The 13,081-nt window shown below is 36.9% G+C and overlaps 1 protein-coding gene across 1 annotated transcript in view; it reads right to left on the bottom strand.

Annotated features, from left to right (window-relative positions):
- Positions 1 to 12,317, bottom strand: part of lmcd1 (LIM and cysteine-rich domains 1) — a 21,517-nt gene extending 9,200 nt beyond the window's left edge. Inside the window, exons 1-2 of the mRNA XM_032548474.1 lie at positions 11,955 to 12,317; positions 132 to 205 (exon numbers count right to left, since the gene is read on the bottom strand). Of these exons, the coding sequence (XP_032404365.1) occupies positions 132 to 205; positions 11,955 to 11,981 (101 nt within the window). The 5' untranslated portion in view covers positions 11,982 to 12,317. The remainder of the gene's footprint in view (positions 1 to 131; positions 206 to 11,954) is intronic.
- Between the last annotated feature and the right edge of the window lie 764 nt (positions 12,318 to 13,081).

Genomic DNA, 13,081 nt, shown 5'->3' on the forward strand with positions numbered 1-13,081 from the left:
GTTTGCAGAGTAAACAATTGCCAACAACAACGGTTGTGAGATTGTTGCTGTGATTTTTTTTTATTCCTTTCACTGTTTTTCCTTTTTGTTGGCAAAGTAAAATAAAAAAGCATAAGATGAAGCAACTGTACCTCCAGGAATGAGGCTGAAATCCAGAGCAGCTGCTTTTACAAACCAGACACGCCCCGGCTCCTCTGAGAGACATCTGAGAGGAGACGCAGAAAAACACACATCAAAACCTCACCCCACGTTTTCAGACGGAAAGTTCGCTTGACTAAAACATCAACATAAATATTCAGAGTTTTAAAGATTTGGGAACAGAACAGGGTAAAACCAAAACAGCAAAGCGCGGAATAACGAGGCCAAACATCTGGAGAGGAACAAAGTTTGTTTACTGAGGAGAGATAAAAATCCCTTGAAACACAAAAACAACTCGACTTGTAACTTGGGTTATTGAACACATTGGTCCTAAACAGAAAGTCTGCAGGCTGCAGCCTCACCATTACATTTCTGCACAAATCGATTCTCATCTCCCTTTGGCGCTTTCTCCCATTGAGATCAATTTCAATTTCATTCTGGCTAATCAGCAACCAGAAGGAGAAGTTGTGAACGATAGCATTGATTTTCTGCTGTTTTTGTTTTTTTAAATGCAGTCTGCCTGTGGTTTAGTTTGGTAATGGCAGCAGAGGAAGTGGACAAAGTTTGTTTAAGGGTGATTCCCTGCCTGATAGTCCAGTAGATTTGGTTCAACTGGAGACCAAAGCTGCAACATTTGTAACATTTTCAGCTGCTGTGCTTCTCTTTTTTTTACAAACGATTCAAGCAATCGCTCTTCTATAGTTGAGGATCCAGATGTTTTGTACAAATCAAAGCATGGATAGATATTTGGGTGTAAAACAGAACCAAAACCTGCTCATTTGCTTTCAGAATGAGTTGTTGTAGGGCCTCTTGTTTTTTCCAGCAGCCATTATGCAGCAGGAAAACCAGCTGACCAAATGGGTCCACTTGGGTTGCTAGATAACGGCGCAGTGCCAGTCCTATATAAACCTAGCTAAAAGCTAAGCAAGTCCTAATATACTTTATTGATCCCAAGCAGAAATTGCTTTGTTAAAAAGAAACTCCTATCCAAAGTGTGAAATATTAGTAAATATAAATATAAACTCTAAATAATTTAGATATGACCTAAATATAAAAAAATGGGGAAAAATACATGAAAACAATTGGGAGGATTTTGAAAAAACTAATTTGTCAGACATCAAAAACATGAACTTATTGCCTAAAAAAGCTGGGTGTTTTTTTTTTTTAAGTTTTATGATGTTTTAGAAGCAGTAGAAACCCAAGTGGAAATATAAAATTGTGCAAAATGTGATTTTGTATTATTTTTTTCTGAGAGAACAGGATGAAGCTGCTTGTTTGAAAACCTTTTTGTTCTCAAGCACAAACAAGACGTCAGGACTCCTCAGGCCATTAGACGTACTAACAACTCCGACTCCCTTCAAAGCCTGAGGAGACGTTGATAAAGTTGTGTGTGTGTGTGTGTGTGTGTGTGTGTGTGTGTGTGTAGGAGTGTTAGCTGAAGGGGTTGTTTGGTGAGTCTTTTCTCCTGGTGGAGGCAGCAGAATCGGTCAGGGCGGATGACCTCACCGCTCCACCCAGTGACTGTTCCTGCTAACATCACTGATCCCCGTCTGCAGCTCTGACTGTTTTATTAACACATGATTCAGGTCCTACACTCATTTCAACCATTCATGATTTCACAACCAACCTTTTTAGGTGCAATAAAACAAACAAAACTGAAGGATGTTTTATATTTTTACTTCCTTTGACGATCAACGATACTTAATTATGATAGTCTAATATATAATGTCTCAATTTCAGCAGGTGGTTGATTATTTTTTTAAATTTATAAGACTAAAGTAGTCAAAAAATATCTATTTCCTGACCGCAGCGGATCGCTGACACTCATGGACAATTAGTATTATTATTTAAGATATTTTGGACTTCTGGAAAATGTGATTCTCTGTGTCCATTTACACCAGATTTCTTGGTATTTTAATTATGAAATTATTGATAACTGGTTAATACTGCAAATACAAAAGTCTTGCCAAGTATCTTTGGTCTAGTTTCTAGTGCAAATGTATCTGTATACTTGAAATAAGACAAAATTAGCTCATAAGTACATTTTCAGAAATATATAGGAGCTTGTTTTAAGCCAATTATTCCACAACATTGATTACAAAATACTGTTTCCAATGGCAGATTATTAAACTCATAATAAGACATTTTTCCCATGTTATAAGTGAAATAATCTCTCAGAGGAAATAGCACTTTTTAAATCAAGCTCCTCTGTCTTGCTGAAAAGTGACTTGTAGGTTAGTTTTGTCTTATTTCAGTGCACAAAGATATTTGCAGTAGAATGTAGACCAGAAATACTTCTGTACTAGATTTTCTTTTTTTGCAGTGAATAAATTAAGAATCCATTTTTCAAAAGGTTATTGATTTCCATTTCAGTCAGTTGAAATTGAATTTGCCATATTTTATAAAAATCAACATGACTAATAGTGAAAATGCAAATTGTTCACACTTGTCTTGAATTAATGACTAAATGCTATGAAAAAATGTTTCTTGATTTTAAAACCAAAATAAAATGGTTTTGAATGAGACTTTTATCTTATTCAAGTGTCTAAAACATTCCTGCTTCCCTGTTTTTGTGCTTTTGTTGACTATATTTACAGTAAATGTAGTTTTCCAAAACAAAGTAAACTATCCAGAAGTGGTCATTTTCTGTATTTAAGATGTCCAGACATGTCTGCAGACCATCCAGGCTGTGAGAAAGTGAGAGAGAGCAAGGCTTTTTAAGTGAAATGATCCGGACCACACCTAAAAGGTCTACAGATCAGATAATATGACTGAAAAATTACATTTTAGTTCAAACATTGTGAAAAATAAAACTACATTATAATCTAACACCAAAAGGAATTAAACTAAGTTTAAATCAAGCTTTTGAATTTTGCCTTGGTTACGGAGATTACATTCACTGAACTTGAATTTACATTTTTGCCAGATTACAAAATCTGTTATTCCTGGATCACATCATCCCCATTAAGCCACTCTACGTTGGACTATTTTGGTTTTTAGAAGCTGATGTGCTACTTATGCATCAAAAATAGGAACCGTCATCAGGTTTCTTAGCAGCTCCAGAAATACCTAAACATGTGAGATGACAAAGAGACTTTAAAGCCTCTGGCAGGAAACCTGACAGGAAAAACAATCTGCAGCTTTTAGTCTGGGAGTCAGCGCACCTGTCCGTCTGTCACCAGGTATTACCGGGTCCATCTCTGGTGTACGGAACGACGGACACAACAAGAGCTCTTAGATAATAGAAACCAACCCTGGACAGAGGGATTTGCTCCAGGATTAACAATCCTCAAACATTTCCAAACGTAGATCTAACCTTCCAAAAATAAAAACAGCATTATATCTACATACAGTATATCTTCTTTGCAGATGACACAACTGTATTTTATTCAGGAGAAAACATTTAGAAAGTGCCAGTGGTGGCAGAAATTACTACAAAAATGAAAAATGGTTTCATAACAACAAATTATCCTTAACTATTGATGAAATAAACTCTGGGATATTTTGTGGCAATAAAAAATATTTGCCGATGCTGAAGAAGTCGACATATAAGCACAAAAATAAAGCCTTCTAATATTTGTAATGTGATACAGCTTACAAATGAGTATTAGAGCCAAGCTATGAGAAACTTTGTTGAATTACCAGGATATGGTCACAATATTATCAGAATGAAGATGCAATTTTACTAGAAATCTTAAAATTACAAAAAAAAGGATCATTTTCATAAGAAAACGTTTGGATGGTTATATTTTTTTAAATATATTTATTTTGTTGGAGCCCTCATAAAATTGCTACTTCCTTTTATTACTGTAACATTATTCTTGTAATATTATAACTTTATTCTTGTCATGAAAAAAGACAAAGATGGCAGCCTGTCTTGTACATTTTGTTGTAGAGTTGAGGCAGCAACAAATACAACACAGAAAAATACACAGTTAATAGGAAACATCAGTCAGGCTATAAAATGCAGGTACATGTCATAGAATCGGCAATATTAATGTTAATATTGCCGATATTATTAAGATTTCATTCTCATCTTACTGACTGTATTCTTTGACATTCAGACAACAGTTCTGAGTCCTACACTGCTGGACAAAAACAAAAGAAAATCTCAAAATTATTGCTAGTACTTTAGAGGAACATATTATGCAAAATTCAGATTTTGCACCTTTTTGTAATTCTATTTGCGTCTATTCTGCTTCTTAAAATGGCCAGACGCTTAAAAAAAAAACTTTTTTGTAGATAAATTTATGTTTCTTTTGTTTTTGGGAAATGAGCCGTTTTAAAAACCCAAGGAGTGTAACGTCACAAATCATTCACCTACTGAGCCCAGCCCGTCACCTAGCAACCCCAGCGGAACTCTGCCCGTTACCTAGCAACCCCAGCGGAACTCTGCCCGTCACCTAGCAACCCCAGCGGAACTCTGCCCGTTACCTAGCAACCCACTCACTGTTTTAAGCCTTCTCTCCTTCCTGCTGTTACTCGGTGGGTTAATGTTTAGAAAGCAGGACTAATCCACCATCATAACCAGGCACGTGCAGAGTGGGGGGGTGATGGGGGTTTGAGCCCCTGCCCCTTTTATCCTTGATGCCCCTAGTGCCCGTTTTTATTTTTTTATTTTTATCTGTATGTCAGAAGGCCTGTTTGTTCCCCTCAGCAACAATATTTAGCTAAATATAATAATTTAGTAAAAATAAACTAGTCTGGCTGCCCTCAGTCTAATAATGACTCTCAGAGCCTCCATGTTGTTCAGACTCCATGGTGAGGAGGAAGAGGAGGAGGAGGAGGAGGAGGAGGAGGAGGATCTGTTCCTCTATCTATCAAATTATGGGCAAGAATATTTTTCATTAACTGGTTTGTGAATAAAAACGTAGGTCTGATGTTGATGTTAGAAAAACATTAATATTTTCATAATTGTCCTCGCAATGGCGGAAAAAGCCGCCTTGCACCTAAACACAGAAATGCAGAGAAAACTTCTGACTTTAACTTCATCATTCTGCTAAAAGCCCGGTTCGGTTCGCTGCAGGCAGTCTGGGTCGGAACCACCGACTGATAGAAAGAATATCTGTCTTTATATCAGACATCCTGATATAAGACACAGTACTGTTACCACGAGTTGAGACGCACCTCGAAGCCCCGGTACCACCTGGTACCACCTGGTACCACCCGGTACCACCCGGTACCACCCGGTACCACCTGCTCTCTGCTCTCTGCTTCTCCTTAACGTTTCTACCAGGCAGGTTAAAGCCGCTGGAGGTTCTGGGCTGTAAACAGAAGTTACTGCAGAACCTCAAGTGTTAAAGGAAGATTCGGCCCAATTAGAGTTCATGAAATAAACATCAGAGAAAATATTGTAGCAATAATCAGAACCGCAGCAAAAAGCCAAACATGCCACAATGAAAGGAACCAAAATGTCTCCAAAGCATTGGGGGACTGACAGGGGCCACCGGGGGATTCCAGGTAGATTCCAGGTAGATTCCAGGTAGATTCCAGGAAGATTCCAGAGATGCAACAGCTGTTCCTCCAGGGCCGGCCCAAGGTAATATGGGGCCTTAGCCAGAACCCCCCGTCCTACTAAGAACCTCAGCATCACTAACATGTTTAAATGTCGATCAGGTGAAACTGTGAGAGGGAGACCAGGTTTAAAATCAATCACTGATTATTGGTTATTGGCTGTGATGTATTTGTGAACAAATACAAAGATTACACCATATTGTAGCCATGGTAACACAACAATCAAACTATCAAGATGATTCTTTAAACTTTTACAAAGTAAACGTCCTAATTAAATCCTAAATGTACTTTTTACTTTTCTCATCTGAATGTATTAAATAAAATTTAATAACATTGTTATTCTCTATAAATGATGCTACAGGTTTAGATCTATGGTCTGTGTTACAATTAAACCATTTTTAGGGGCCCCTGAATGTCTGGAGGCCCCTAAGTGTCTGGAGGCCCCTGAATGTCTGGAGGCCCCTGAATGTCTGGAGGCCCCTGAATGTCTGGAGGCCCCTGAGTGTCTGGAGGCCCCTGAATGTCTGGAGGCCCCTGAATGTCTGGAGGCCCCTGAGTGTCTGGAGGCCCCTGAATGTCTGGAGGCCCCTGAGTGTCTGGAGGCCCCTGAATGGCCCCTACCAGCAGCTACTGAGTTTTCTTTGCCTTGATATCCCAGTCTTATAATTCTAGATCTAGAGGTTTAACATCAAACTATTATATAGTTTTAACCCCTTTGAGTTTCTGGTCTATAAATCAGTCTGCAGCCAGGTTGTTCTAGAGGTTAAATAGATATTATTAGGGCTTAATAAGTAAAATGGCAGCAAATTAGCTTATTTCATAACTTCATGACCTTTGACCTTCTCTCCTCTGGTCTGTTTAACAGCTACAGTCTCAGATCAGCTCAGCCCTCCAGGACTGTCAGCAGCAGAAACAGAAACTTTTTACCTGTTGGGGAAAATAGAGACTAGATTTGCTTTGCATTTCCTGCATGATGGCGATGATCCAGTAGGATCCAGTTAGATTATTGATTATTATGGATTGTTGCTATGTTGTTGTATGGAGTTTTAAGATCTTGTTCAATGTGCCCTTTTTGAGCCCCTGGCCCTAAAAAGGGCTCTGCATGGCCCTGATCATAACGGGACAAAAACAAGAGCAGTGTCTCTGAAACAGGGTGTGAATGATCAGCCCATAATAAAACTAGTTCAGTGGTGAAGGCTTGTTGTTGAAGCAGCTTCAGCAGAACAAGACTGTAATTACATTCCTCTGGAGTCGGCTGACTGACAGCCGCACAGTCACTTTATCATAATAACACTGCGCTGTGTTATTCTGGGAAATTCTGTCAATAAATCATCCTTATTATTAACGGATTAGACTATAAAAATGTCAGAAATAGAGAAACTCCTGACCAAAAGTCATGCTAAATTTGAAATGTTTTTAATAAAAGCTGCATCTGATTAGGAAGTCTCGACATTTAAATAGTTTGGGCGATGAAGCCGCGTCCTCCCACGTGTTGCAGATTTTATTTAGTTTTTGTCGCTTTATAAGCGTGTGGTTAAACAAAAAAGAGGAAATAAAAACCTCTCCTGGATTAAATAGTTCAGCGTTTCTATATTTAGGGATCAGATAAGGCGAGCATTTAGGTGGGGTCACTCTCAACCAAGTTATTTTGAATATGTCAGCTATGAGAGGAGGGAAAACGCAGGAAACGCAGAGAGATAAGAGGCTGGAGGTCACAGGAAAGGCGGAACAGCAGCCATGGATCCTCTGGGCTTCATGTTGGTCTGGAACTAAAACAAAACCCAGATAGAGTTTCCAGCAGCTATTTAAAAGTGGAGAGAGACAATGGTCAAGGTGTTGTCCTAGAGCGGGGGGCTAGCTCATAGCTTCAGGCTTAGAAAATTTACTTAAAACCTATTTTAAATGAAATGTTTGGTGATCTTTTGTAAGTATTTTCTCCTATAAAGGAATGATTTTACTCATTTTCTCATGTGCCTGGAAAATACATAATATGGTATTTTGGTATGATATTAAATAATATGGTATTTTGGTATGATATTAAATAATATGTATGATATTAAATAATATGTATGATATTAAATAATATGGTATTTGTCAGATGGTATGACAATAAAAAAAAATCCTTGATTTCTTGAATTCTAATATTGACCCTTTTATAAATTTAATAAAAGCAGATTTGGGGGCGCTGTGGTGGCGCAGGGGCAAAGCATGACCCACGTTGAGGCCTTAGTCCTTGTAGCGGTGGTCGTAGGTTCGATTCCCGGCCTGGCAATATTTGCCGCATGTCTTCCCCCTCTCTGATTACCCTGTTTCCTGTCAAACTACTTTCAAATAAAGGCCACTAGAGCCAACAAAACCTTTAAAAAATAAATAAATAAAAGCAGATTTGGCTGCAGCAAAGTCGCTTTTAAGAAAACGTTTTTGGATCGACGTGGTTCTACTTATTATTAAAGACAAATGCTTTCGTAACATTTGTAGAAAATTATATCAGTAATAATTTTACCCTAATTAAAAATAAAAAGTCTCCATCTGCACCAGTCACCTGTATGGACGGCTCGAATTTGCATCACTCTGAAATTGCATTTAGGGGCCACAAAAAGTCAGTCTGAGGGCTACAAGTGGCCCCCAGACCGCACTTTGGACACCACTGGATTAGTTTGGTCCAGTGCAGCATTCTCTGCTGGGAGTGCTGGGAGTTATTTCCATCATGGCGGTGGAACATTTTTAAGCTTCTGGGCTTAAACAAACAGATAAACATCAACAGGTGGCGCTGGTCCATCTGGTTTTCAGACGCCTGACCTCTGGACGGGTCGCTGGCCCAGTGACAGGCTTCATGCTCCAACGTTAAACTGTGGTGTCGTTTTAAAGGCAACAGAAAAATGAGTCCAAAAAAATTGTATTTTCCCAAATCCTAATGTATTCTGTTTATTTTTTAATAACTTAATTAGTCTTTTCTGAAAAGCAAAACAAAATATCTTAACCTGTGACTTTCAATTATTCCGTAAGTTTTCTAAAATTAATAAAGGTTTTGTTACCATTTTATTTACAGAGATGCAAAATAACAGCTGTACCTTTAACAAGCTGCAGGATTACTTCAGGTGTACCACCTGGCTCCTGCATCGGCCCGCTGGGTTTTCCAGCCAATACAAATAATGAAGGACAAGTGAAGGGCTGTTCTATTCTGTTCTATTCTATTCTGTTCTGTTATATTCTATTCTATTCTGTTCTATTCTGTTCTGTTCTGTTCTATTCTGTTCTATTCTATTCTGTTCTATTCTATTCTGTTCTATTCTGTTCTATTCTATTCTGTTCTGTTCTATTCTGTTCTGTTCTGTTCTGTTCTGTTCTATTCTGTTCTATTCTATTCTGTTCTATTCTGTTCTGTTCTGTTCTATTTTATTCTGTTCTGTTCTATTCTATTCTGTTCTGTTCTGTTCTATTCTGTTCTGTTCTATTCTATTCTGTTCTGTTCTATTCTATTCTGTTCTGTTCTGTTCTATTCTATTCTGTTCTGTTCTGTTCTATTCTGTTCTGTTCTGTTCTATTCTGTTCTATTCTGTTCTATTCTATTCTGTTCTATTCTGTTCTGTTCTATTCTATTATATTCTGTTCTATTCTGTTCTATTCTGTTCTGTTCTATTCTGTTCTATTCTGTTCTATTCTGTTCTGTTCTGTTCTATTCTGTTCTATTCTATTCTATTCTATTCTATTCTGTTATATTCTATTCTATTCTGTTCTATTCTATTCTGTTCTGTTCTATTCTATTCTATTCTGTTCTATTCTGTTCTATTCTGTTCTATTCTGTTCTGTTCTGTTCTGTTCTGTTCTGTTCTATTCTATTCTGTTCTATTCTGTTCTATTCTATTCTGTTCTGTTCTGTTCTGTTCTATTCTATTCTGTTCTATTCTGTTCTATTCTATTCTATTCTATTCTGTTCTATTCTATTATATTCTGTTCTGTTCTATTCTATTCTATTCTATTCTATTCTATTCTATTATATTCTATTCTGTTCTGTTCTATTCTATTATATTCTGTTCTGTTCTATTCTATTCTATTCTATTCTGTTCTATTCTATTATATTCTGTTCTGTTCTGTTCTGTTCTGTTCTATTCTATTCTATTCTGTTCTATTCTATTCTATTATATTCTATTCTGTTCTGTTCTCTTCTGTTCTATTCTATTCTATTCTATTCTGTTCTGTTCTATTCTATTCTGTTCTATTCTATTATATTCTGTTCTGTTCTATTCTATTCTATTCTGTTCTATTCTATTCTATTATATTCTATTCTGTTCTGTTCTCTTCTGTTCTATTCTATTCTATTCTATTCTGTTCTGTTCTATTCTATTCTGTTCTATTCTATTATATTCTGTTCTATTCTATTCTGTTCTATTCTATTCTCAGTGAGCTTATTTTATCTTAAAGCAAGTGGAAAATAAAAGTTTGCTCTGAAGAAATAGTTGTTTTTTTTTTATCAAAGATGGTTTTAATTATTGCACAGACCCACTAAATTAGGATTTTATCTGCCAAATTTACAAATGTATTGTTTTATTTTAAAGACATCTATTGAAATTATGTATTTTATGTTTCAAATGTAAGATTTAAACAACCATCATTTCACAGTAACTTTAATTTGCCTCTATTTGAAAGAAAACAAACATGAATTAATACGTTCAAGACATATTTTTGCTTTAAGAAAAGTATATAAAAATATATTTAAGAAGTTCAAACTAAGAAATGAAATAAATATCTCCAAATTAAGAACATTAGGAAGACATATTTTCTATATTATTCACTGCATTTCTTCATTTCCAGGTTTTCCTGGTAGCTTTTTTTTATTATCTTAAAACAATTTTTGTTATAATTTGCAGTTTTAAAAAAGAGGAAAACTGGACATAAATTAGAATTTAATACATTTTACTTGATTTTTTTTTTTTTATTATTTTGTAGAATGAATGTGTAAGACTTAAATAAATGCTCAAAAGTTAAACAACTTAATATCAAACGCGATCATTAAATCTCGTCAACTCATTAATGCATTGTTTGCTCCTTATTTCTTTAAGTGAATTTATATCGGCAATAAGTTTTACTGGTTATATATGAACAGCTAAGCCCTAAATTATTCACATCCTTTCAGATTTACATTTAAAATGACTTTTAATGAAGAAGTTTGTTTCTCACAGGAAACAACACAGAGTTCTTAAAAGATGATAAAATAATACCAGTGTAGCAACAATTTTCAGAATTAGTCTGTTTTATTAACATGTTGCTTAAATTATTAATTCTATATGTTATAACTATAAAGATTTTCCTATAGTTGCTTTGCAATGTTTTGCACCTTTGACCTCTTTAGTGTCGGAGGGCCTCCTTGCCATCACCCTAATCTTTAGTGGCCACTCTAAAACATTAATACTACTACCAGTCAGAAAAAAAGATGTTTATAAAATTAAAAGATTACTTAACTGTATATGTTTTAGCCTATACAAAATGTGTGCATGCAGTTCTTATTTTAAAAAATCCTTTAAGGTGTTTGTTGTGTAACTATAAATTAATAGATCAAATAATGATCAGCAAAAGGTCAGAATTAACATGATATTACTGCAGATGGTGATTTGATAAAAGCTTCTAGCTGTAAACGTAACTAAAAACAAGTGTTTTGTCTAAATCAGAGGATACTGAACTGACTGGATGTTATTGTTTTCAGAAGGTAAACTTGGTTTAATTATACTTCCTTGATCAGGTTACAATCGGTCTATGGTCTATGCAAACATATTTTACATTTTTTGTACAAAATCATTCTTGGATAATGAGATTTTAGTCTGGTCAATTCTGCCTATTTTGTACAACTGTACATCTACTAATGCTTGAAAAGCATTAGTAGAGCCTCCTGCACAACCAACAAGAATGCAGGAAGTGGTTTCAGGATGTAAAGTCATCTACTCCAGCAGCCATTGTAAAACCAGCTGACCAAATGAGCTGGAGTTCAGCTTGGGTTGCTAGGTAACCGTTTTAGTTGGGGTTGCTAAGTATGCAATTGGTAGGTTTTTGAAACTACTCATTTTCCAGACACCAAAAAATATTAACTTATTGAGCTTAAGCTGTTTTAGAAGCAACAGAAACCAAAATGGAAGTACAAACAAGTGCTAAATGAATTTTTAAGCAGCTAAATGTTTTTATCTTTAAGTCAAATTAAAGTTTACTGGCCATAATGAAAAGGATCTCCACCAGCAGGAGGAGACTCTACGTCCTACCAGCCTGACTGACCCCTGACCTCCACATCTGGCCGTGTCTGAAGGTGTCCATACCTTTTCCACAGCTGCGCTCGCGTCCATGTCGTCCTCCTCTTCCTCCTCTTCCTCGGCTCTCGCTGCCTCTGCTCTTCCAGAACAATGAGACTTTAAATTCCTCTCCTGTCGACCACACTTCCTCTCTCCCCGCCCACAGTCGCTCCCGCTGCCCTGCAGCAATTTTCAGACGTCTGTTCTTTCATCCACTCACTACCTCTGACTAACCGTCTCTTTTTTGACTAATTCCTGTCTGGAAACTCAAATCAACTCAATAACCTTGCCTTTTTGTATTTATCTGTGATTTTCCACCTTTTTACTCTAGTTTTTCCCCCAACACTCCTGATTTGTCCGGCTGCCAGCTCTTCTTCTCCACCCTCTGCAACATGAACCCAGCAGGTTTCTTCGCCTCCTGATTTTGCTCCAACACGCAGAGGGGAAAGTCATAAAGCTTCACGCTGATCTCTTAAATATAGTGAGTGCTTGCCGTATCGTTAGTGGACCTGCAAAACAGCAAGGTTTTTAAAGTGGCCCTCTGCTGGACTGCAGGACTACCTGGGGCAGTGAGGCAGGACTGGACTGCTTGTGTTTTGAATAAAGACTGAATGACTCCATTCTTAAACTATTACAGCCAATCAGAAGAGAGCAAAAAACTCCTCAGCCAATAGGAGCTTGAAAAATCTGTCCTCCTTCTATTCAGTAGGTTTTCAGTTCAACTAGAAAAATTGATGAAGACGCAGAGAAACTAGGAACTAATTAAATCTCTGTGTAGCGATGAACCAGAACCTTCAGAGACACATAAAGACAGTTACAAAACCGGCCTTCTCGCTATTCTTCTGTTACTTTATGTGTGTTTCCCGCAGTGTCTGGTCCGCTTGGCGTTCACATATGTATTCAAACCGCACTATAGTTCACTTCAACCGAACTGAGACCGAGGAGACCAGAGTTCGATTAGCATTCACACTACAACAACAGAACTGGACTTTAATAAAAGTACTGGAGTTCGATTAAAGTGGACTGAACATGGCTGGTGTGAACGCACCAGCCATCAAAATACCTTAAAATGTGTCAACCTGCCAGACTTTTCAGGTCTTCTGGTTCTGGTGTCCATCCTCAAAACCAGAAAAAAACATGGAGAAACAGCATCA

Source organism: Xiphophorus hellerii, chromosome 20 (assembly GCF_003331165.1).
Source record: "Xiphophorus hellerii strain 12219 chromosome 20, Xiphophorus_hellerii-4.1, whole genome shotgun sequence".
NCBI lineage: Eukaryota > Metazoa > Chordata > Actinopteri > Cyprinodontiformes > Poeciliidae > Xiphophorus > Xiphophorus hellerii.